Source organism: Phaethon aethereus, assembly GCF_964289735.1.
Source record: "Phaethon aethereus genome assembly, chromosome: 6".
NCBI lineage: Eukaryota > Metazoa > Chordata > Aves > Phaethontiformes > Phaethontidae > Phaethon > Phaethon aethereus.
This window is the reverse complement of record NC_138580.1, coordinates 22,625,297-22,650,195: the sequence shown is the minus strand read 5'-3', so window position 1 is coordinate 22,650,195 and position 24,899 is coordinate 22,625,297. Positions and strand designations below refer to the sequence as shown.

The following is a 24,899-nucleotide window of genomic DNA, read 5'->3' as shown; positions in this document are numbered from 1 at the left end:
AAAGTGATCAAAGCCAATGAAGTGATTTATTTATATATTTATTTATTAACATCTTGACAAGTACTCCAAAGATGAAGGCATCATGATTAAGGAGAAGTTAGATATAAAAGCAGTGATTACAAATACTGCTCACTACCGCTTACATACAAATAAATCAAATTTGTAAATAAAAAAACATGTTGCAGGGTGCATCCATTCTTGAATCATTCTCAATTTAAAATATTAATTTTTCAGATTCAGGTTGCTTCTCAACTTGCGCTCCACTGGTAGCTATTCCATGAACATGCAATTCCATGTTTTCAAAGGGTTTGTTCTTCCTACCCTTTTGAAATTGCTGTAGTGAATATTATACTTCTCAGAGTATGATAACTAATGATACATTTATTTTGGAAATAGGAAGGGGAAAAAAAAGAGTTTATCTTCTTTTTAAAGTAGTTTATACAACTCAGTATATTCTAGTTATTATTGTCACATATTGCTTATTTTGATATTCCACATTAAGAGATACTATCCCTTGTTAAATACTTCTAAATATATTTAAATGGCTGGGGTTAAAATAATCAGCCAGCAACTATTTTTTGTTGCATATCTCTACATCTGCATCAAAGTCAGAAGTCTGCCCGTACCTGAATCTGTAGCGGGTGAATCATTAGTTTCATCAGCATCTCCTGATCTGGCAAGATAGTATCCAGATCTAGTTCTTGGCATTTGACAGCCTAGAAACAAAAGCAAGCACACGCTGTACTGAACAATCACACTCAACAGGGAATTTCCATCTTCTGTGTGACTAAAATATATGCTTACCTTACTTAAAAACATGGCAAAGTAACGGTGCAGTGGCAAATGAAAAGTAACTTGGTTAGGAGCTGGCTAAAAGTAAAATAAAGATATTTTAATATCATATATTTAACAAAAACAATCAAACAACCTACAAACGTCTTTGCCACAACCACCAAGAACAGTATCTTGCATGTCTTCATTTGATGGACTTAACTTTCCACTAACAGAGTATTAGTTCATTCCCTTGCACTTTCTGATGATTCAGAAATTTCCCTTATTCAGACAGCTGTAGTTAATCTCTTACCAAGCCCCCAGCAGCTAATGACACTCTGAATTGACCAAAAGTATTGCTTGACAAAGCAATATTCGTGGCAAAGCTACTCCCCACTACAATATCTGAAGAGGACTTCTCTTTTGCCATCACTTCAGCTCTTCATTCAGCAGAACAGTACAATGGCACTCCTTTTAAGAATCACCCAGCTTAAGCTTGCACCAGCAAATCTAAATCACCAAGACTCTACAAATAAAGGATGCTAGGACATAACATTGCAACTATTACCTATAAACTCTAATTTCAGCACGGCAATCCTTTTTCAATCAGTACCTAGAAGGATTTTAAGGCGGGGACAGGGGAGAAAGCATGTATCACCTTTGAAGTTTAATCAGATTTTCACAGTACTTTGCTTAAATTCACAAGGATATTTACCTCATCTACAAAGTTGATAGCATCAAACCAGTCCTGAAGTGCTTCAAGGCAGTATCTGACGACATTTCGTGTGTATTCCTGTGTTTCCTGCAGTAAGAGAAACCAGTGTACTAGACGAGCCAAACAGTTTTAAGTAAGTGTCACTGTCTTCCTACTACAAATAAGCATTATTATTTCAAGAATACTTTTACAATACATAATTTATGCCCTCATCATATGGAATTGTGTAAGTGTTAGGATGGTTTCATCGTTACTCTAAAAGATGATAGTTTCAATGGTGAGAATTAAGGCATCTACAGAATGGTCAGCTGGTCCTAGTGCCTACTGTTGTTTAATTTATCCATTTATTTTTACCAAAAATTTAGAGATGTTAAGTATTTAAAAAAAAAAAAAAAAGGTCTTTCCATGCAACCAAAAGGAATGGCTAATGTCCTGTAAGTTTTATCTACTGAAAGGTCCTTACAGTTGGCTAACACAATGCACCTGAAATGCAACGATAACACAATACTGTATAGGTTTTAACAATAAGCAAACCTTGTTATGATTGTATGATACAGTTCTATAACAATGCCCTAAAACTATAATATCTTTCAGATTAAGTCATGTATTTCAAGACTAGAGCTGTACATTGCCCTCCAGGAGCGAAGCAGTGACATGCAACAAGGGAAGATGGGAGGGGAGCTAAACCAAATTGCTCTGTGATCAGCAGAACTTACAAAGGCTCGTTTCTTAACGGACTTTTCCTTTAATCTTCCCTTCCCCCTAAACACAGACTTCAGACCTGCCTCACACTCTTAGGATATCTATGACACATTTCTCATGCCAAAGCCAGCAGTGCGTTGGCCAGCCAGAAGCTGTGCAAGTGCCGACTGGCTCAGCCAAACACCTTTTCTCATCAGGAAATACAACAGTCACATTCCCATCCTGCTGCTCCACCCTCTGTGGTGGCCAGGCTCCACGAGCTTTCCCTCTCGAGCTGGAATCACTTCCCATCCATTAGGTTTCACTAAACAAGTACAACAATTAAGCTAAGAAATTTCTAAAACACTTTCAGATTTATTGAGAATGACCAAAGGGTTCAAACATGGGGGTGAAAACATGACTGACAAGCCGACTGGCAGAGCAAGGAATCATACAGGCCTTAAACAAAAGGCAGACCTTCCCATTCCTAAGTTAAAAAGAAAGGAATACCTCAAAAAGTCAAAAGTTGCAATGCAGTTTTCAAAAGATAATTTAGACTCATAAATTGATATATTCCTAGTGTATCAGTATAACTTACATCATGGAAAGGCTTTTGCAACTGCTTGATTTAAACTGTTTTAAAATTGCATGGTATGCTCACGCAGATTTTTTCAGTGTATAGTTTAATTCCGGTATTACTCTCTCACAGATGCTATTATGTATCTTAATAAGTTATTTCAAAGATAAGTATTTATTTCATAAAAAATAGCCAATAAAAAGTTTTTTCACATTTTAAGGATTCCTATAAATTGATGGATTCCATTTTTACTAGAACTTAATAAAATTTACAGTCTACCAAATAGTAACAACTCTTTGCTCTAGTTAGGAGACCATGAGGTGTCAGAACCTAAGAGGCTTTCACCTCAGGTTGTTAGTAAAACAACACAAGCCCATAAATTACTCCATCCCCCATCGTAATGAAGTATATATTTGCAAACACAATCAACATTATAATCACATTAGGACAACTTATGTATCCATCTCCTCTCCCAGTGAACAAAGGCAGAATGACTCAGAGACGTTTATCAAGTTCTTCATCAGATTAGAAGTTTTTCCATATGTACAGTCATATGGAACGACTGTACACATCCCAAACTTGTAGTCCCAGTCCTGGAGACAATAAATTAAGTACAAGCATGAATTCTATACTCACTATACAGAGTCCAAGTTAATCACCATTTTATATATTTGGTAGACAAAGACAGCAAAACCCAAGTCTTTTCAAACACAAAACAAACAGACCTTTCAGATTTCAGAACTCTGGAATGAGTCATGAATAAAACCAAGAATAATGACAGAGAAATGTTAGTCTTACCCTAACTTTGCAGTGTGACAGAAGACCCCACATTGGCTGGGCACAGGCTTCCAGCTCAGCAGCAAAGGCAGCATAGTATGTCTGTGATTCAAACTCCACATGCTCATTTAATTCTCGTTTATTTAAATTCATACCTTTAAAGATTTAAGCAGAGTTATACAACCTTATATTTAACTAGGTCTAACAGGAATGTAGTGTTATGCATTCACACACCTACTAAGACAAAAAAAACACAAAGTGTAACAATCTATCTTATCTAGCAGCAGAATAATGGATAAAATAGGAGAATATGCATCGAAGTCTGAACAGAAATAGACCAGAAAAGAGCAATAGCTCTAGACTGGCTAGTAACTGGAGTCCTTGCTGCTCAGGTGACATTAACATGGACAGCAGCCCTTCTACTTTGAGCCTCACTTAGTCAATGAGAACATTCGTATGGAAAATATTTATTCCTCTTTCTAGGCAGAACATTTAGCAGTATTGAAAAGTTTGTGATTTTAAAATATTTTTTAAAATAATAGAAAAGTTTCTTCACAGCAGCACTTAGAAAAAGATCCAGATTTATCAGATTAATTTACCCAATATTGACATTTAGAACTTCACCAGTAAAACAGTTCTAGCACGAGTTACGAACTGTACTTTATGTACAACCTGAGAATTCTGGCACCATGAATCTCAGTCAAGTGTGATGCAATTGCTCTTTAACTAGTCCACACAAGACAAAGATACATTAGATCATTTTCAAATCTACCTGTTTTCTAGAATATACTGTTCCCTTCCAGGAATACAGACTTATAAGAATACTAATAAATTAAATATTTACATGCAGTGTAAGGATTTTGCTACTGCAAACATTAAGCTGTCTTAACATCCTTGTATTAGTACTGATTAGAAAAGTCACATACCTTGAAAGAATGATACAAAATTCATCCATGTTACCAAAAGACCGTGATCTTCCAAAAATTTCTTTGCCACACTTTGGTGTGAAAGTATGTTTATAAAATCACTAACCAGAGGCCAGTAAGTATTATTCTTCAGTAGCGCTTCCCCACAATTCACCACAACATGTAAACTATTTTCTTCATCTAGATTTAAAAAAGAAAAAAGAAAAAAAAGAAGAAAAAAAAGTAATACTTTTTTTTCCTTCTTGTTGTAATTTTTAAATAGAGTTACAAGATTATGCAAAAATAACAATTAAGATTTACTGTAATGTTGCAATCAGACACACACAGAGAAAACTGCAGAAAAGAAGAATGGTTGTTTTGTGGTACCTGAGGCTGTTTTCTTATCGTGGACTCATCAAAATAGATCCCACTCAGCAGGAGACACACATACTTTGAACAATATCACAACCTTTGAAAAGCAGTGCATTAGTAAAATCATGACAGCTATGCCTTTTGTGAATACTCTCAAGAAATACAAAAAGACCAAACAATACAATTCCTATTACGAACATCTGAAATCTATTTTGAATTTGACACACTTCGAGCGAGGAAGCTACCTTACAGCATTAAAACAGGAATCTGGTGATCAAAACCTACAGTGGCATGTTGAATGTGAGAAGAAGATCAGAGAAAAGCATTTCCACTCTGAATCTGGGACAGAGAGAGGCTTTATGCAGCCTTCCTGAGACTAGGGCAGGAGAAGGTTCCCAAAAGAAGGGGAGAAGAAATTGGGGGAGGAAGGGGGTAGAAGTCTCCCCCCCAAATCACAAAAGTACATCCTCTACAGCTGTCAAATAAATCTCTTTATGTGATTTTCTTCAGAGGGACCCCTAGAAAGACCAGAAGGGAAACTGGATTGGTCCTAGATTCACAATCCAAGGGAATAACTCCCAGCACCCATCTGTCAGTTGCTATTCTATTTCAAGCAAACAGAAGAAAGAAAATTTTGCATCTGATGATCAGCCTTGGGGAATGGCTCTTGCCCAGTTCAAATGCACTGAAGGACCCTTGTAGTTACCCTTTACACGGTGAAAGGGTCATAAGCAGTATGGCAGAGCCACAGATAAGACAACACTGTTATTAAAAGACTCCAGTCTCTGGCTGATGAGGCATATCTGTATATGGAGTGGTTCTCTTTGGAATATATGTAAATTTTTTTCCTCCTCTATGCTGTAACTACTGAAGAAAATACTTTTCTTCTTTTTACTCTGACATTGTTTATTTTTTTGGTTTATTGGTACCAGGCAAAAAACCCACCTTACTCTCTTAACTGTTATGACAACAGGTTTTCCAACTTAAAGTCATACAATATTTTCATGTTGACAAGTTTTACTTCCCAAGAACATAGCAGTCAGAAAAATTAATCAGATTTCATCCTGAAAAATACGTTGCTTAGCACACAACTATGAACAAATACCTTCTTGTTAGCATAAGGTAATATAGAGCACCATTTCTTAAGGCTGACTCCTATCTATTATACTGGAAGGAACAGGAAGCCAGAAGTGCTCTACGGAGCTTCTCTGCCACAGTTCATCGAATACTCTTTAATCTCTCTCTTGTTATCTGGTACATCTGTGAAGAAAGGAAACTAGGTCTTGTTGTTCAGCTGCCTGGTGTGCTCACACAGCCTATCCAAGAACAGGGTAATATCTCAGCTGGCTCTACCTCAACCCACTGAAGGACTTCACAAAGCACCAACAGTTACTTGTTGCGGATTCTCTGCCCCAGTATAGATGAGACAAATCCAGAATTACTTCAAATCAGCAGTGGTGTTGCCTCTTACTCAGAGTACACTACAAGCCAGGGTTAATATAAGGTCAGTCAAAGAGGTTTTTTCTTTAAAGGATGAACCATTACCAAAACTTTTTCCTTGGGATATAAACTCTTCTCCCACGAAAAGTTCAATAGAAGGAAAGTGCTAATAGAGAGGGAGAAAAGTCTCTAAGAGCACAGGGACATAAATCTTCCTAGGGAGCCAGTTTTATCACCTGCACCCATATTTCTCATCATCATCCTTTCACACCATGTGGGAGAGAGGTAAGCTGAATTAGTAACACTTTCAAAGTTGGTATCAACACAGCTCCTAGGTCAACTCTGTTTCATGAACAGTTTGTCACTTGGCATCCACAAATACCCTTACTGAACTGTATACTTTTAACAGATGTCAGCTATCCAAAAGACAATTAGAATCTCTGAGCAATGCAAATTAAACATGCTGTAGCAGATACAATTCCTGCTCCATGTCCTCCTTGCTCATCTCCAACATGTTCTTTCCATCTATCTATTGGCTGGATTTGTAAACTTTGTCTCATTCAGCTACTAAATGACGTACTTGTTTGCACTAGCTGCACAAACAGAATTCTTCTCAATTTATCTCACCAGCACAGACTTCTCACTATTTCCAGCATCATAAGAGATACCTTGAACTAAACACAAGATACCAGAAGATGCAAAAGGCCAATGAGAATATGAGAAGGAAAAAACACAATAAAGTATTTTATTAAAATTTTTCTGTCAATTTACAGTATGCCAAACTCCTCATATATAAAGCAGTGAGGAGGAAATGTTCTGAAAACACTGAAAAGCACTGGACAGCATCCATGATGGAGTCTTAGCTAAGAGAAATCACTGGTGCTGGGGAAAGGAAACAGGTAACTTCATGTCATGGGATAGCGGCTCCAGGGGTAAGTCTTTTCTCACAAATCTATCACAAATGTACATAATTAATTAACAGGAAGTTTATTCAGAGAATGTCTAATCACAGTCATAGCCTTTTTCTGTTTGTCTGCAAATTCTGATCCATTACAGAACCTTACCACCACGCTAGCAACATCCCACACTGTCCAACAAGTAACGTTCGGAACATGCTTAAAAGTAGTTTTAAAGACATTCCACCAATATTGCATTAGTTTAGCGAAAGTGACTTGATATACAAACAGTTAAGAGATTCAACATTTTGCTTTGAATACTGCAAAGCAATCCATGTAGGGCAACAGAAAAATTTCTCATGTTGAATGGTAGCTGAATGAGGGCACTCTACAGCTAGATGATAGAATCACAGAATCATTAAAGTTGGAAAGGACCTCTAAGATCAAGTCCAACCATCAACCCAACACCACCACACCCACTAAACCATGTCCTGAAGTGCCACGTCTACACGTTTTTTGAACACTTCCAGTGATGGTGACTCCACCACTTCTCTGGGCAATGCTTGACAACCCTTTCAGTAAAGAAATTTTTCCTAATATCCAATCTAAACCTCCCCTGGCACAACTTGAGGCCATTTCTTCTTGTCCTGTCCTTAGATGATTGAGGATTTCCCATTTGAGCACAGTCATTCTGTATTAGGCTATACAGAGTGAACTCAGAGACAAAGGATACTTCAGACAAGAAAAATTAAAATTTCATGCAGAAGTTGATGGTACTCATTTGGCAGCAGCAATCAGCCCATCAGAGAGTATTTTCAAATTCAAACTAGGATAAAGAGGGCTGAGAGGTCTGTGGTCTGTTAGGTACATGAAAGCATGAAAAACAGAAGTCAGCAAGATTTGTTGTGCCACCATTTTGAGACAAGGACAGGCAAAACAAGGAAGGTAGATATAGGACAGCTGTTTTCACTAGAAAAGTTACACAGTGTGCACTAGTTCAAATTCAAATTGCCACTCTGTCAACCACAAGCTTGATCAAATGATGATATTTGTAAAGTATTAAATCATTCTCCTCTAGTAATATCAAGTTTTATTAAGCAATCACAGGTGATAAAAGTTAAAACTATTTTAAATACCTCAAATAGCTTGTAAAATACTTTGGAAATATTTTGTAATTAATAACGGTCTCAATTTGAATATATTATTTCTCATTCAAATGAGCTTCACAAATACTGTTTATGTATTTTACCCAACGAATGAAACACCTGCAAGATAATAGTCTGTATTCTAAGCTATATAACATTCCTATGAAAGAAAACCCTACAAACCAAAGGATAAAACGTCAGTATCACTCCTGGTAACTACCTTCACATTTCTAGAAAATTTTGAGACTCGGCCTCTACCATATATTGCTAGATCCTGTGCATTTTTGGAGGGGGTTGAGGGGTGGATTGACTACCAAAGAAAGATTTCATCTGTAAACAATTTATTATCCATGGAAACAAGCAAACAAACAAATCAACCTACCTTGCAATTCGCTTTTAATAAGGCAACTTTCCATCATATATAACAGAACAGTGACCATAATATCCAGCAGCTGACATTCTTCGGTTACCTGGCGTGCTAGCTCTTCATTGCTGAACAACTGAACACTGATATGCACAATTCTATTAGACATTGTGTCTGATTCATGGCTTTTCTTCAGTGTTTTCATAATAAAAGCATAATGTTGAACAAAAGTTTTTGTAAAAGCAATCTGCAAATTACAAAGAAATTAACAAGTCAATTAACATGTCAGTTAACCATTGAAGTTAAAAAATCATACCTTTCTTTTATTATAAAATATTCCTTTACAAAAAGTACAATCAACATATCCTGGGAAACACCAGTTGCCATGACAAACCAAAATTGATGGTCTAAGTATCCCATGTCTAGTTTCTAAAAACAGTCCACATGAAAAGACCTATATATAGAGAGGGGTAATTTATACCTCCAATTTTACTACCTTAACCCCAAATCTAATCTTGTAATTCTATACTTTCCACACCAAAAAAAAAAAAAAAAGTTGAAACAAGGAATATAAGGTCTCAGCATACCTGTGAAAGCAGTAAAGTTTTAATAATTAATTTATCATAAGTTTTTAACATCCTAAAACAGGTACTAATGTCCTAAAATGATACACTATGAACAATGAGATTAGTAGTGCCAAATAAGAGCCTTAACTTATCACTTGCACTCATCTACCCATGGAGTAAGGTCTTCATTCATCCGTCAAGGATGACATTTCAACACTGAATTTCATCTGCTATTGTAACATCCTACATTTTTTTAATAAATTCTTTAGCGCTTTCTCCTCAGTAACTGAAGTCATTAGCAAGGTTTGCCATTCTTCACACAACTGGGCTTTTTAAAACCAGATCAGTATTTAAATGTATTGATAAATATAAATCTTAGTACAATTTCTTGTCCCACTCCATTAGCCTCAAATTGCATTGTGAACCAGCCTTTTGCACTCCATATACATGTTTGTATATCTGCCAGCTTTGAAATTGCTTCTCACTTAGTACTTTCAGTTCTGAATTAACACCATCTGGACTTGCTTGACTTAATAAGAAGAGATAATAAAAGCTGTGTAGTGATGAACATTTTCAGCTCGAAGTCTAAAATCCTCTGTCTATTCCTTCTGGAAGTATTAACCCTTCATAAGCATAAAATGAGAAAATTTAAAACCACCCTCAGGCAGCTGTTTTTTCACCAGACTGTATACAAATCACTACTTCATTTTACCTGCCTCAGACTCAGTGCTCCCATATTTTTATTATAGCACTACCATGCTATCCTCATTTAGAAAATACTTCCAAAAATATCACGATGCCATAATGCTGCTGTTGGGCACAAAGATTGCTTCTTCCAGCAAATATCTTCAAAAATAAAGCTGCTCATACCAAAAAAATGGACCAGGGTGGGGATGGGGATGTCACTGCAGGAAACACTACAACACTGCTTAACTTGCCTTCCTTTAGCTGGTCCACAATGATGGAAACCTGTATAATAATTGAAAGTGTCTTCTACATACAGCACCCAGCACAATGGTAATCGTTTTCAGCTAAAGCCTGTTCAGAACAACGTATTTGCAAAACTTGCGAAAGTTAATACAATATCATTCTGGTATTCCAAGGTAGAACAACCTATCATAAAATTTCCTTTAAGTTAAAGCTTGATACAACTTCAATCACCGGCAATGACACTTATAACAAACATCAAGACGTTTACACTATTAATGTTAAGCATCAGGCACAAATGATGCACCTGATATTTTAAGTAGTTAGTATATCAATGCTGCTAGTAAAAAACACTTTATCTATATATTACTTCTTCACACCATATTATGTTTAAATAGGATTCTCAGGTTCTGTGATGTAGGAACTTCATTTCACTTGTTTTACACAGCACTCTCAATTCAAGTTGATTGCAAAAACATGGTCCTCCTCTATGGACAAATTTTGGATTTTTTGTTTATTTATTTTTAATCAGCATACATAAGAAATTTTTGTGCCTCACTCATATACAGTAATGAATTTCTGAAAGTACTGTAGATGTGCTAGCAATATACTACAGAGACTCTATAATACGCTTAAATAAAGAAAAGACATAAGCTTTACTCCTACATTCACTTGGAAGTTAATAACAAATACAAAACTTTCCAATTTTGAGAGGAAGAAACTGAACTCATTTCCGGAAGTTAAAATGCTGAAATACTGTGGTAAACTGCAGTCTATATACAAAAACAGCCATAGTATGTTAAATCAGTCCATCCAGCTCAGTATCCTGTCTTTGAGTCACCAAAGCTGTATACACAACTAAGGAAAATATAGAATGGACCAAGAATACAGATATTGACATAACACATCTTTCCAAACACTTACTCATCTTCCAAGCATTTGCAATGTGGCTTCCTAAGACAGACATGTTTTCTGTATATTTGATTACCTTCACTGACTTACTCTCTATGATCTTGTGCAGCTTCTAAATTTCTAGCCTATGCAAAAACAAAGTTATTTTTTCCATCTGGCCTTTCCTCTTGGTGGCACTAAAATTTTAGGAGTTTAACATCAACCTCATGTTTCAGTCAGAACTTGTGTCTCCCATGTTTATGTTTTCAATGCAAAGAAAAAGATAGTTCTGCCAGGTGAAAGCTGTGCTGAAATTAAGTTTCCAATAGAAAAACTGTTCCACGGAGTTTGTAGAACAGCACATCCATGGGTTAGGGAAGTCCTATTGCTGTAATGGCTGCCTCAGCGTTCCACTATTGGAGGTGCCTGATGAGGCACAGCATTGCTGATAATTATGTTTGTTGACTCGTTATCTCTACCAGATGCTTTTGCATTTCTCTACTTCCAGTGTTCCAGATTTCAACAAGGCTCTGCTCTTGGATGATTTACGCTCTTCCATCAGCTTCTTGTTTATTGCCAACCCCTTCTTTGCCTTCTCCTTGGTCACACGAAGGTCAGTTCTAGTTCTCCGGCCTTTTGTTTTCCCTCTTGCAGAAACCTTGTCCACACCGTAACACCTCTAATTTCTTAGAAGCTCCAGTAAATTTCTCTTCTGTTTTCTTTTTCTCCACTTGTAAGTCTTCCAAGCTTCAAATGTCAGAGAGTGCTGGAATGGATGCCTCAGGCACAAATCCTGTAAGGCAAAGACCACACTGTAGTGCTGTCTCTCTCATAGGCATAAGGGAGGAGAGAGGGAAGAGCTAGTTAACCCCGGGTTTTAGCCCACCTGTGTCAACACCTCTTTTCAATACCGGTAATCCTAAAAGAGAAGTTTGTTTTCCTATTTAAAAATAAGTCTGTGCAACAGAGATTGCTGGTGGCTGCATAGGCCATGGTGGATTCAGTCAGCTCTGCTACGTTTATGGTGGAGGTCAGAGATTTCAACAATTCCAGAGCAGGCACAGACAGACGGCTCTGTGCTCTGTGTCTGGCTAGCTCACTCAGTTTATCAGAAAAGCAGCCTAGTAGAATTCTGCTGACTTAATGAGCTAAATCAGCTCGTGAAGAATCAGAAAAATTGCACAACAGCAGATACAGAAAAAATTAAGACAGTACATGTGGTGTAGATGGGATGGGAGAAAGTAACAGAAAGCTGAGAGATCACTTGGAACAGTTTATATCCCTACAGGTATTCCTACTGTTTGAGAATGAAACATGATTAAACAGCAAACAAGATTTTCCTTCATAAAAGCTAAACGGAAGCTTGAAAGATAAAACATTCTTCTAATTCCTCCCACAATGCTATGTTCTCTCTGTACTCATGTAAAAGGCAGAGCCACTCATTGTAAATTAGCCACAATCCTCATAGACATGTTTAAAATTCATGTATCATTGACACAGTGTTGCAACAAAGCACAGGTATCTTGGGAAAAAATAGTGTTACTGCCTCCCTAGAATTGCTGTGTGCTACATTTCCTGCTCCGTTTCTTTACTACTGAAAAATACATTCTAGACAATCACAGCAATTAGAATAAACACAAATTCTAAAAGTTTTCAAATACTTAGGACTGGGCTAGTAATAAAGTTTGAACACAGGAATTAACTGTTTAATCAAACACAATATGAAATTGGTAAAAAATTTTTTTTAAATGTTTAAATAATCCTTTCATCTGAACATACAGTACTGGTGGGTGGAAGATGGACTATTTCCAGATAAAGGTATATAAACCACATATACCATGGACTCCATTCTGAGTACATAGTGAAGAATGACTATGAACTATGACTATGACTATGAAGAAAGCCACTGAAGACTGAGGCTTGTTGTCAAAGGAAAAAAGATCCCATAATTATTAAAAGTTGTTGTTATTACATGGTATAGTAAAAAGGTAAACACAGCAACAACTTACCAGATTCCTCCGCATGCTGCTAGCAGTTGGGTGTTTTTACAGGCAGGAGTTTGGTTGGCAATGGATCAGGAGAACTGGATATCCACGTGGGTCTCCAAATATCAAGAAGAATTCAAGCTTCATGGCAAGGGATCATCAGTTAAAAAGTCCTCATGTCTCCTCATGTGTTAGCTGAATCCAAGACCAAGATGAATCTATGCTGGTATTCGAAATCAAAATGCTGTCTTGACATGGACAGAGTATCGCTGAAGGCCCGTATCTTATCTTTTTCTTCCTTGCAAGTTCTCTCATATCCTTTGCTTTGATACAGCAAGGTTTTAAGGGGGCATGAATACAGGGCTGTCCCATTATAAACAGTGATTTTTGAAGAAGTCTGCATGCCTGGACTTCAGGATTTCTTGATCTTTGCCTCCCAGCAGGGGTTGAGAAGGTCCAAAATATTTGCATGTATGACATGATCAGAGCAAAATGTTAAGCCTGATTGCTATGTATACTAGGTCTTGGAAACATGTAGAGCAAACAACCAAACCTGGCTGCACACCAAGATTTAAACAGGAAGATGACATCCAGCCTCTATGACTCCAGGCCAGGAGACACTTGGTATGGACAACTGCAAAACTCTGTAAGGAAGCACCTGGAAGGCTGCCAAAATCACCTGGGGCATAGCTGTAGTAATGGCCTATATGTAGAAACCACTGCCTACCACAACAGTTGCAACAGGAATGAAGTCACCACAATTATTTATGAGTCATACCACACTACAGAATCATTTAGTACTGATCCACATCTTTTCACTGATGAAAACCCAATTTACAAAGTAAAATAAAACAAAACCCAGCACATGCAAATATGCACTAACAGCCAACAAGGAAAAAAACAAACCACAAGAAAAAAAATTAATACTGCTGCTCCTGAATTATCCATCTCGTTTTGTCTGCATCTCTCTTCAAATACTATACACTCTAGACCTTCTAACAAAATACTCAAGGTAAAAGATCTGCATTATTTTACTGCTTATTATTAAAATATAAACATATGTGGTCTCAGGTAAGACATAATATATGCTAAGTATGTGAAAAAGAAAAGACATTTAAGTTTGAATGAAGCAAGGCAAGTACCTTGTAATCTTGATCTGGCAGCATGTTGAGTAAGAAAGTCACCATCTTCTGTGGAAACTCATATTTTATTGTCCAAAATAATAATTCTTCTAGAAAACATTTATGCTTCAAAACATCCATGATAGATTGATCTGCATAAAAGGTTGGAGGAGGGGATGTGTAATGTAATAATTATTAAAACTAAAAAAAAGTTACAGTGCAGTTGCACTGTATATAAAATTCAGTAACAAAAAATTAAGAACATCTTAGTGTGCTCTGTAAATATTTTTTTTTCAAACACACTGGCAAAATGAACATGGCCAACACTGCGCAGTGTCAGAGTCAGTAACAATAAAAAGGACCTCTCAGAGAAGCCAATGAAAGTTTTCAGTACAATTCTACCACAGAGTCCAGTCGTCATTGATTGCATTGAATTGTATCACCTTACTGTAATAGCTCCACCGATTGTAATGAATCACAGCAATTCGCACGATATTTACACAGCCACTTGATCAAGGGAAACTGTTAATGTAGACTACTACTTAGCTGAAGTTAAAATAGTAGAATAACAAAACAGAGTTTATGGTTAAGTGGTAAGTTCTATCACCTAAGAACACTTACGTTCTGTTTACAAAGCTCTAAACAAGCTAAACAGAAGCAATATCAGTTATTCTTATTGGTAAAGCAATATATGTATTGACTGACCAACCATGAAGTCATTAGTTGGTTGGGGTTTTTTTTAATATAAAAATTACCATAACCAGATCATCAGGTACTACTTCCTGATGGTACCAGAAGAGACAGTCTTATCTTTCCTGATTGAACTCCTGGCCATTCACTCTGCCCCCTTACTCATGCTGACACTACACCCCTGTGGGGTACCTATGTAGGAAGCAAGTCACCTTTCCATTGTCAGCTGTGTTTTCAAGCAGATCAGCTTCCTGATTGCAAAGCTGCACAAACTGACCTCTGCAAGAACAAACTGTTCATGAAGCTATGGCTTGACAGAGCATAAATCAAATTAACTCCATTAAAAAAAAAAAGCGAAATATAAAGATTCTGTATCATTCTTCAAGAGGTTGAGTATTTATGATTTAAAACTACAACAGGTATTGCTCACTCCCATAACATATAAGGACTAAATATAATAATAATAGTAGTAGTAATAATAATAATAATAATCCTTTATACCCAGAAATCAACTAGACCTGAGAATATACACGCACACACAAAATCCCATATTCCAACGGGAATGTACAAAGTGCTCCCAACAGCACAGATTCAAAAACACTTAAGGTGAACATCATCTGGCCATGAAGACTTGCCTCTTCATTGAAGTATGACAGCTTTAGGGACTGCACTGGATGGCTTTGTGCCTACCCTAAGTAGTACAGGCATTTGTGCTTTTCCTAAGCAGGAATTGTCTCCATTTTCCACCATTACCAAAGGTCAGAGTTGCCCAGTCAAGTGACCAAAGAGCCCAAAACACCTCAGGAATTGCAAAATATCATGAGAAATAACAAATAACTTAAATTTTAAGTTTCTCCTCAAGACTCTAGCAAGTCACATATAGACAAAAATACGTTTTATTCAATATATTCTACAAGTGCTGAAATAAAAAAAGAGAGTCATGAATTATATTTTAGTATTAAAATATTTTGTAAAGCATTACACATCACCTACTGCAGCAAACATATGATGATCGTTTATGTTCTCTTCCTTGTCTCTTGTTAAGAAATTGTGTATGTGATTTTACTGCCCATGGAAGCTTGGTAGCCATGCAGACTGAAGTCCTCTGTCCGCAGAACAGACAGCACAGGTTTAGGTACATGCCAAATGCCCCTGAGTGAGAACACTGAGCATGGAGACAAGTGACACAACACCTTATCTGTTACTAATGTGCAGCTTTCTCTGACACATATCACAGTTGAACAGTGCATATAAAATCCTTTATGCAGAAGTTTCAGGCAGGGATGGAAGAATATATATCCACTTATACCTGCTACAGAATTTAAGTAGGCAGAATGCTCTTACCCAGCTTGGAAAATTTGTCAAGAACACTGGGACTAATGCTCCCACTCTTGTGAAAAGCACCACATGATTTTAAATTTCTTTCAACAAATAAAAAAAAATATAGTGCCTGTGGGTTTTAAATCATCTTAAACATCTGGTATTTCAGACAGGATGCAGGTTTTAAAACAGAGTAAAATACAAATTCTCTCAATACTCAGTCCCATACCTGTATCAGTGAACCTCAGCATAAAACCTGTATTTTCTTCAAAGAAACCTTTTATTCATTCCTAGTGCCACAAAAAAACCCATAGACTATTGTAAACACCTCCCTGGAATATTCCAAGACATCCCCAGTATATAAATAACCCTCTGTGAAGACAGTACCACTGAAGACCTAGGATGGAACAGGGAGTCTGCTTGTAACGGAAAAGGTAAATCTGTTTTTATTCAATACTCAGTTTTCTAAAATTTTCTTTTCATACTCTTATTTTATACCCTATTGGACATAAAATATGAATACTGAAAACTTCAGAAAACTATTCAATATTTAATAAAAACAGATACTTACCCTTCCCCCATTGGCAGACTCCCTCCTCTGGGGCTGACATTAGGAGCTATCAACATCATGAGCACAGTCCATGTTGGGATGCCTCAGAGGGGGAAGACTACAATCCTGGGGGGAAATGAAATGTTGAATTCAAGTATCACTCTTCTTGAGAGGCCACTACTGATAGTGGTTTTCAGATCTGGCAGCTTCTAAACCTGAGCTTCCTCCCTGCCTATTTCCCATAATCAGTTCCTATGCATTGGAAAACCAGAGGTTTTTTTGTGTGTTACCTGACTCTAACTTATCTTTTAGACAAGCTAATAGCCTCTAAAACACAAGTAAGAGAACTTTCCTTGGATGTCTGCAAGTTTCCTGCATTTCTCCAAAACTACCACCTCTTCCACATTATTATTCTCTCCCACAATCTTTCACACACCATTTCTAAAATCACCTCTTAACAACACCGTTGCCAAAACATTCAGTTCTCTACTTTTCCAGCTTCCCAATCTCTTTTTCCTTCAATCTGAAAGCACTAGAAACAATCAATCTTACTTTCCCATACTCTTCACAACACCTTCATACCTTTTTACTGACCTCATGAACACTCGCTTTTCAAATTCAAGTTTCAAACCTTAAACTCCAAAGCCTTTCCAGAAATTTTATTTCAACTTTCACCTCAGTTTTTACACCTGAATGTTTTTTTCTCAAGGCTTGCAATTTCTTTGTGCTTCCTATATCAGTCTTCTTATACTCATTTAAAAAAAAAAACAAAAAAGTGTTCTTTATTTAATAAGAGAATTTAAATATTACTATTAAACGCTTTTTAGCACAAAAACATGTCAAGGACAAGCACAAGATAGGGCCACCTTGTCTCTAGCCTATGGTCATTCTTGAATTAAAACTTGAACTGATGTCAATGTAAGCGCTGCTCATGTTGGACTAGAAATTGCATAGAGGACTAATTTCAATCGAGCAAAATAATGGAGTGGTTTCAAAGGAGAATTGATTCAAGTATCTTTTCTTAAACGTTACTAGAACAGTACAGAAAGACCAACCAGAACCAGAGAGAACCATTCTTGCCTGGCTGAGAACACAATCATACTGTACAGTGGCATAATGAAAAAAAAATTGTTAAGAACAAATAGATCAAAATCTTGTTCGTTAAGCTGTATTGCAACCTTGCCAGCCACACAGTGAAAATGGAATGAAATTTTATAGGTCATCTTATGACATGAAGGTGACAAAATGACTGGTCAAACAGAGTGCCAGACAGTGGTATTCATTCAAGGGAAATCAAAGTTGCCAATTACCCCAATTTCATGTACTATTCTTTTTTAGATTTTGCGATGTTTAACACCTGTCACATGCAGCACTACAGTGCTTGAGAAGTGAATGAATATCCCTAAATAATTTTTAAGCTAGACATAAAGCAAATATGATAAACTGAGATCAGTACTTTATAAATACCTTTGGTGGTGCTGCTTAGTTTCACCCTCTTGCGCTTGCCCACACCTTGGCTACCATCCTGGTCCTCCTGGGGTAGGGGAAGAGTTTAAAAAATTGATAATCGTATATTTACAGTTTTATTGCCATGAGATGGTATGCTCTCAAAATTCTGGTTTAACTATAAAGCTAAAACAGAAAAGCCCTGAATGTACTCTCTTACCAAAAAAATTCTTTTACTGTTTACAGGAACCATGGACTCCATGCAATTCATTAGAAAAAACAGTTTTTTAAATTGCCTTTTTTCCCTTACAGGCAACATTATCATTCGCAAGTTCAGCCATCTTCATCTATTTAATTCATTTTGTAGGGTTATTTGCTTTGATTTCTGAAACTGATTGCTACAAAAATGTTTAACACTACAAAATTTCTAACTGTTGCGCATCCAAGGTTTCACGTCATTCATCTGTAGGGTTTGGGGGTTTCTGTTTCCTTAGAAAAAAAACCCAGCCAATATATTGGCTATTACATTTGGCAACACAGACAATTGGCTAGACATTTTCTAATCAATACAATGTTTTGATGCAAGAATAAAGTATTTTTGACACCTTTAAGAGACCGATTTTAATTGCTTGCTCCCTACAGAATAAGGGAAACACTTTTGGCAAGCACTTGTCATCTGAAGCTTTCAAGGTACTCTGCAAACAAAACAGAAAACGTTCCAAAATGCAATGCAAGTTAAAAACATCATCACCACCACTTTACAAAGTCTAACACTTTGTGTTAAAAAAGAATGTGACATTACAAGACTATATTAAAAGCTGCATGGATCTTTGCTAACAATGGTAGTCCTAATGAAACAGTGGAAATAAAGAAAGATTCCTACTGGATCTAATAAAATGAGAGATAATTAATACAGATATCTAGTGTTAAAAATAAGTAATCAATATCCTTCTCCTCTAAGCAAATACCATATTTTACTTCCAAACTTCACTGGAATGATAAAGAACCTGAGACTCAAGAAGTGACTATCCTTTCTTGGGGAGAAAGATTCTTCATCTTTTATATCTAAGGACTGACCAAAAGTATCGTGTTAATGAAAGGTCTGAATTTTTCTGAATTTCCCTATCCTTTCAGTGCCTCCATCTGAAAATTCATTTTAAGATGGACACACATTTGAACTTTTAGGTGTCCCGTGGTCTTTGTGAACACATGCTACTTTTGTACTTCAAACGGGAGCCACTCAGTTCTCAGGATGTTGCTGCTGCCCACTCCCCCACCACAGGGGCCAAGTACTCTAAACCAAAAATCAGACCTACTGGGATATTAGTATGAAGTGCAGGACTCTGCAATTTAAGTCTCCTGCCCTGAAGAAAAGGAATCTAAATTCCTGTAGCTAGAAAGTTGATAGCTGGAAGTCTCAAGACCGCTTCAACAGCCTCAGTGAATCCAGAGAGTTGCTAGAAAATAATGCATTTGAGTATACAAATTGTGGTTAATGTGTTGGATTCTAGCCTCTAACACCACTGCTCTGGCAAACAAAATGCATTTCCCCTTCTAAAGTATGAGAAAAATACAAACATATAACAGTCTTCATTTTAACTTTTGAAGTGATTTCAGCAAAAAGAAGAAAAATTGAGTGACTTATGAGAAACACTTTCTTGAAAACTCTTTTTTTTCCTCAATAATGCTAGACAGTTGGTTTCCATTGCTTCAGTAAGATAGGATTAAATCTTAATGTCAAGTGCAGCAGTTTTAACAGCCCAGGGCTAGAGAGTATGAGAATGGGTAAGCAAATGTAGAACACCTTATTTTTACCCATTGGATAATGCTGTGTAAATATACCCAGGTAACAGCAAAGATCTATGTAGATGTACTTTACATAATAGAATACCTAGCAATATGCCTAAGGTGTGCCAAATCTGTTGTAAATTCAAATAATAAACTTTATTCAATATTAGATACTATACATAGATTTTTACAGGATTATATTAAGCAGCAGTTGGAGTCAAGAACTATATAACTAAGTAATAAGGCATTCAGTGCTTAATAAACTACAAGGGCAGCCAAACAGATATATCCAATACAAAAAGGTTTATTCGCCAATGTGGTAGAAGTGTTCATGGACTGGGTTTTATCTGATTCCTTGCAACATAAAAACTTCTTAAATACCAGGACAGGTTTAGAGAAGGCCTTTTTTTCTCCTTTTGTACAAAGGAAGACATGAAGAAGAAAAGCTAATAAAGGAAACTAATGGTGAATTCTCTCCAAAATACCACAGGATGGAACACAAGCCATTTGAGAAGTAAAGCACAAGTGAGCCTATACCGTTTTGGGGAGTGGGGGGAACAAAACAAAACAACCCACAACACATATCTCAGGATACATCCATCCTTCAGATTCATTTTTAGCTTAGAACCATCTACTATTGCAGAAGTGAAACTAAATACTGAACTATGCAAAACTTTTCAAGCTATTTAGTTCCCTGCAGAAGCAATGCTCTAATTTGTAGCCTATGTAAATTTTGTAATCTAGCCTTTCCTCTGTGAAACAATGCTACCTTTAAGACTTACTTGGTAACAAAGAACCTTTCTAGATTCATCTTAAATACCAGAGGAAGAAAATCCAGTTAAAAGTGTACTCTTGCCACATTTCTTAAATAAAACATATTTTTACTCTGCTATAAGAGAGTATAGTAAGGCATAAAAAAGCTGTAAATGCCCTTTGTAACTTACAGGGCAGGGTAGGGGAGATGAAGAGAAGTCATTGTTTTTAAGTGCATCCCATATTTTAGCAATGGGATTTTATTAAAGATATGAAAGCAAAATTCAGAAGTTAAAATATATACTAAGAAACATTTACATTTTGAGCACTTATTTAGTTGCATGTTATTTCCTCATTCTTTTTTAAAATTTTCTAAACACAGATTTCAAAACAAGGTCTTGTGCTTTTTTACAATGCATCTTAAAAGTGTAAGTAACATCTTCGAATTGATTCCACGTATGTGAGTATATGCAGAAATTCAATTTAGAAATCTCATATCTGCAGTAACATAATAAAATACCTACATGTATCTTTCTATCCTGGAGATCAGAAAGAAAAAATCTCTCTAGAAAATAGGTATCTTTAACTAGTGAGCTATAATGCAGTTGCTGTAATTCCTCCCTATTTTATTAATAAAATATCTTTTCCTTAAAAAATTATTTTCCTCTGATAAAATATTCCTCTCTCTCTCTACCTCCCTCTTGGACTTCTCTCCCAAAAGAAATGTCAGCAATATCCACTTTCTCTTCAGACTCTTCAGTTTACTCCCCTCTCCTCATCATTTATAGGGGTAAAACAGAAAGAAACATATGAGCCATTTTAAGCTTATTTGAAAATGCTACTTGAGGTTATTAACATTAACTTGAATTGCTGCCTTCTTTCATGGGCCTTAAAAGTGATACTGTCAGCAGTCCTTTGCTTTTTTTTTGGTGTGTATGTGTGTGTGAGTTTGTTTGTTTGTCAAGCGATGGTGAAAAAACAAGCAATACTTTGAAAAATGCCAAATTATAAATAGCACTGCTGAAAGCGTAACAGATGCTGTTGTGCTCGTGACAGAGGCAAACATGTCATACAACTGTTTTAGACATACACAAACAATTGCTTTTACTTCAATACTTGTTCACATAGAATCCAATGTAAGCAAAAATCCTATGAAAAACTATACTTTACATTATTTAAAGTTTGTTATACTAATCTACCACAACGGCTGCTAAGGCTTACTAGTTGAAATTAGGTTTTAAATAATAGGGGGAAAAAATGACAATAAATTGATAAAGTAACTCTACCAGAATTTAACTTTCCTTGTTAAATTACACTTATTTATTACAGCTCAATCTAAAAGGAGATTCCCTCCTTTTTACTCCCACTCAATGTGTTTGGTAAGTAAGGTCAAGTCAACACATGGGAATTTATCTACACAGAAATTCTCACTGCTGCTATCACCAGTTCAGCTGGATTCTCAAGTGCCAAAACCATTCACGGCATCACATGCTTTAAGTTTGCTTTAATCAAGCCCAATTTACTTGATAGTGACTTTTGAACTACCTACACAAGTTTGTTCTGTATTACATACATAAATTAAACTGAAATAGTATTAGCAAAGTAAGTATTTTTCAAGAGGTCCTTGGTAAATCAAAGGCATGAGACCTATTCCTTTATATCTCCATTATTTCTAATTATTAAAATGGAGAGAATATGTGATAGATAGAAGCATTAAGGTTTGTGGGATCTGGCTGCAAGCATTCTCTTCATTTAATATTCTGTTGCAGTTCATTATAGTCTTTAAAAGCAGTCTCACCTCATCTGAAGAATCCCCTTGTCCTGATGTTGCTGTAGCACCTGCTAAACCTTTTGAAATAAAAAAATTCAGAGATTCCTTTCATAAGTCTTATACTGAAAAGAGTATTTTATGATATTTAATGAGCCAGTTTGAAACGAAACACTACATTAATTTTCTTTAAAAGATACACAGCAGTGGACTGAGAAGTTGGAGTAAGATTTCCAAGCAATACAAAATTAGGGATTTGCAAGTACATTCCATGGCAGAACTTCAACGTACTGAGTTAATGGAGACGTGTGCTTTCACAAATTGCAAAAAACTCTGATGGCCTTCAGTGATAAAAAAAATCCACAGCACTTTTGTAAGGATAGGTGGCTGGCTTAGTTGCAGCGACAAAATTCCACTACGAGTAATTTCATCTTGCCTACTCAAATTCCACTAATGCTATGACTGGGAAATGATGCTTAGTATATTAGCAACAAAAAGTTAGTATGTTTAGCTTTGTTGGTAGAATTAAAATGAGTCTTGTAATCTGGCAGTGCACTAAATAACAGGTAATTCCTTAAGTTTCATTAAGATTTGTTTCTTTTTAAAATAAACTAAAAGAACACTTTCTACAAAAACCAGCAACAACCAAGTCTTCTCTTAAAATATTTTTCTACACAAACCTTGTACTGCTAATGTGCTAGTTCCAGCTCCTTGTTCCTGCATACCACATGAAATTTTATCCTCAGGAAATGCCAGTCCAGAGCCTTTCAAGGCAATGAGGTACTTTTCATGACTTTTCTTTGCACATGCATTCTCTCCAACACCTTGAATACATACATAAAACAGCATTAAAGTACAACAACAGCTACTTGGTTCATATACTTCATATTATATACAAGCAATCTAAAAAATGGTCCACAGTGTTTTAATAAGTTGTACAATTATGAGATGGAAAAAACTTTTAGATTCTACAACTGATGAACTGAAATCCAAAAGACCAGAAACCTTCTCATTTTTTTCCCTCCAACACAGTGTTTTCTTCTAAGTGATGTACTTCTCTTCTAAATGATGTACTTAATTTCTGTTTTACCAGCACTGCCATCATTAACATCACCGCAAAAAAAGAATTTGTCTTGCTGTTTCAAAACAGTTGGCTTTGGACAGAAAGGACTGGAACCTACAATTTCCAATGGCAAAAAAATAAACCAACAAAAAACCAGTAATGGTACTATACCATATATAATTTCTAATATTTGGAACTTTTCTTTCAAAGTTCAAGTTTTGACAGCCGCAATTAACAGAGACTATTCATAAAGATATCACCATTTCAACTGTTTGATGAAGCAAAGTCACACTGCATGCTTGGGATATAAATTTTCCACAAATAAATGGATTAAAAAAACACCAGCATATTTGTTATATAAGGAAAAAAACCAAACTTTAGAGGAGCAAATTGTGTCAAGTGTTTAAGGAAAAGAAAACACGAAAAAGATGACAGCATCTTTTTAGCTGTGCACCTTTTGCATTCAAAGTCAGAAGGCCAGGTTTTGATGTAAAATCCCTTTCTTTGCTTTTCCTACCTAGAAACTCTACCTACTCAGACACATATTCTCCATTCCAAGAGTCCAGATAAGGATGCCTTACTTCCCATTCCCTCTCCACTTTTCTATCTCAGGAAATCCATCACATATAAGAAAAGAGAAGTCATTAAATTTCTCCCATTCAAATATTATTAAACAGGACAGAAAAAGAGGAAGGAAACAGGAAAAAGACAACTGTCCTTGAGGCAGCTTTCCGATGTGTATCGCCTTTCAAATAAAGATTTGGAGATTGCCTGTTCTTCAACTAGCTGCCGCCCAAGCCAGTTATGGCAACTTAAATGTACAGTAATTACTGTTTGTTCCATACCTATGCAAAGGAAGTATGCAAAGGACTCACAAAAGACACCTTCTAATGACAAGAAAATAAAAGAGTTAATTTATACTAGGTTGTTTGGGGTTTATTGACTGCACAACATTTTCAGATTTGTTGTGATTTGGTACAGGATGGAATAAATAATTGGGGGTGGGAGGGAGTGTTTCTAAGGAAAAAAAAAAAAAAAAAAGGCTTTGCACAGAAGTGCAGGACTGACAATGGCCTTTTGCTATTCAGGTCTCCTCCAGTAACCTCTGTGAGAGTGATCCCAAAGTAAGTTAGACATGTTCCACTTTGAATAAGCTTGATATGCCTTATTTGGAAATAGTAAGCGGTCTTGTTCACTTCACTTTAAAGAGAATGGATTTATTACAAAAATTCTTTTGACGATATATCTTTATACAGTTTCATGGGACACAGAAGATAAAAGGTTTGCTCTTACAGGTCTTAATAACAAATGTTTCTAGTCACTCCTGAAGCCCATCCCCCTTCTAACAACAACAACAAAATATCCTTAAAAACATGCATTTTTATGGG

General features: G+C 36.2%; 1 protein-coding gene across 1 annotated transcript in view; it reads right to left on the bottom strand.

The window, feature by feature from the left end:
* Window positions 1–24,899, bottom strand: part of UBR3 (ubiquitin protein ligase E3 component n-recognin 3) — a gene marked incomplete at its 3' end in the record, with an annotated part of 116,372 nt that overhangs the window by 76,436 nt on the left and 15,037 nt on the right. The window contains 10 exon segments of the mRNA XM_082001334.1: window positions 627–716; window positions 805–870; window positions 1,487–1,573; window positions 3,543–3,676; window positions 4,448–4,627; window positions 8,662–8,890; window positions 14,155–14,285; window positions 18,161–18,227; window positions 22,479–22,522; window positions 23,123–23,272. Of these exon segments, the coding sequence (XP_081857460.1) occupies window positions 627–716; window positions 805–870; window positions 1,487–1,573; window positions 3,543–3,676; window positions 4,448–4,627; window positions 8,662–8,890; window positions 14,155–14,285; window positions 18,161–18,227; window positions 22,479–22,522; window positions 23,123–23,272 (1,178 nt within the window).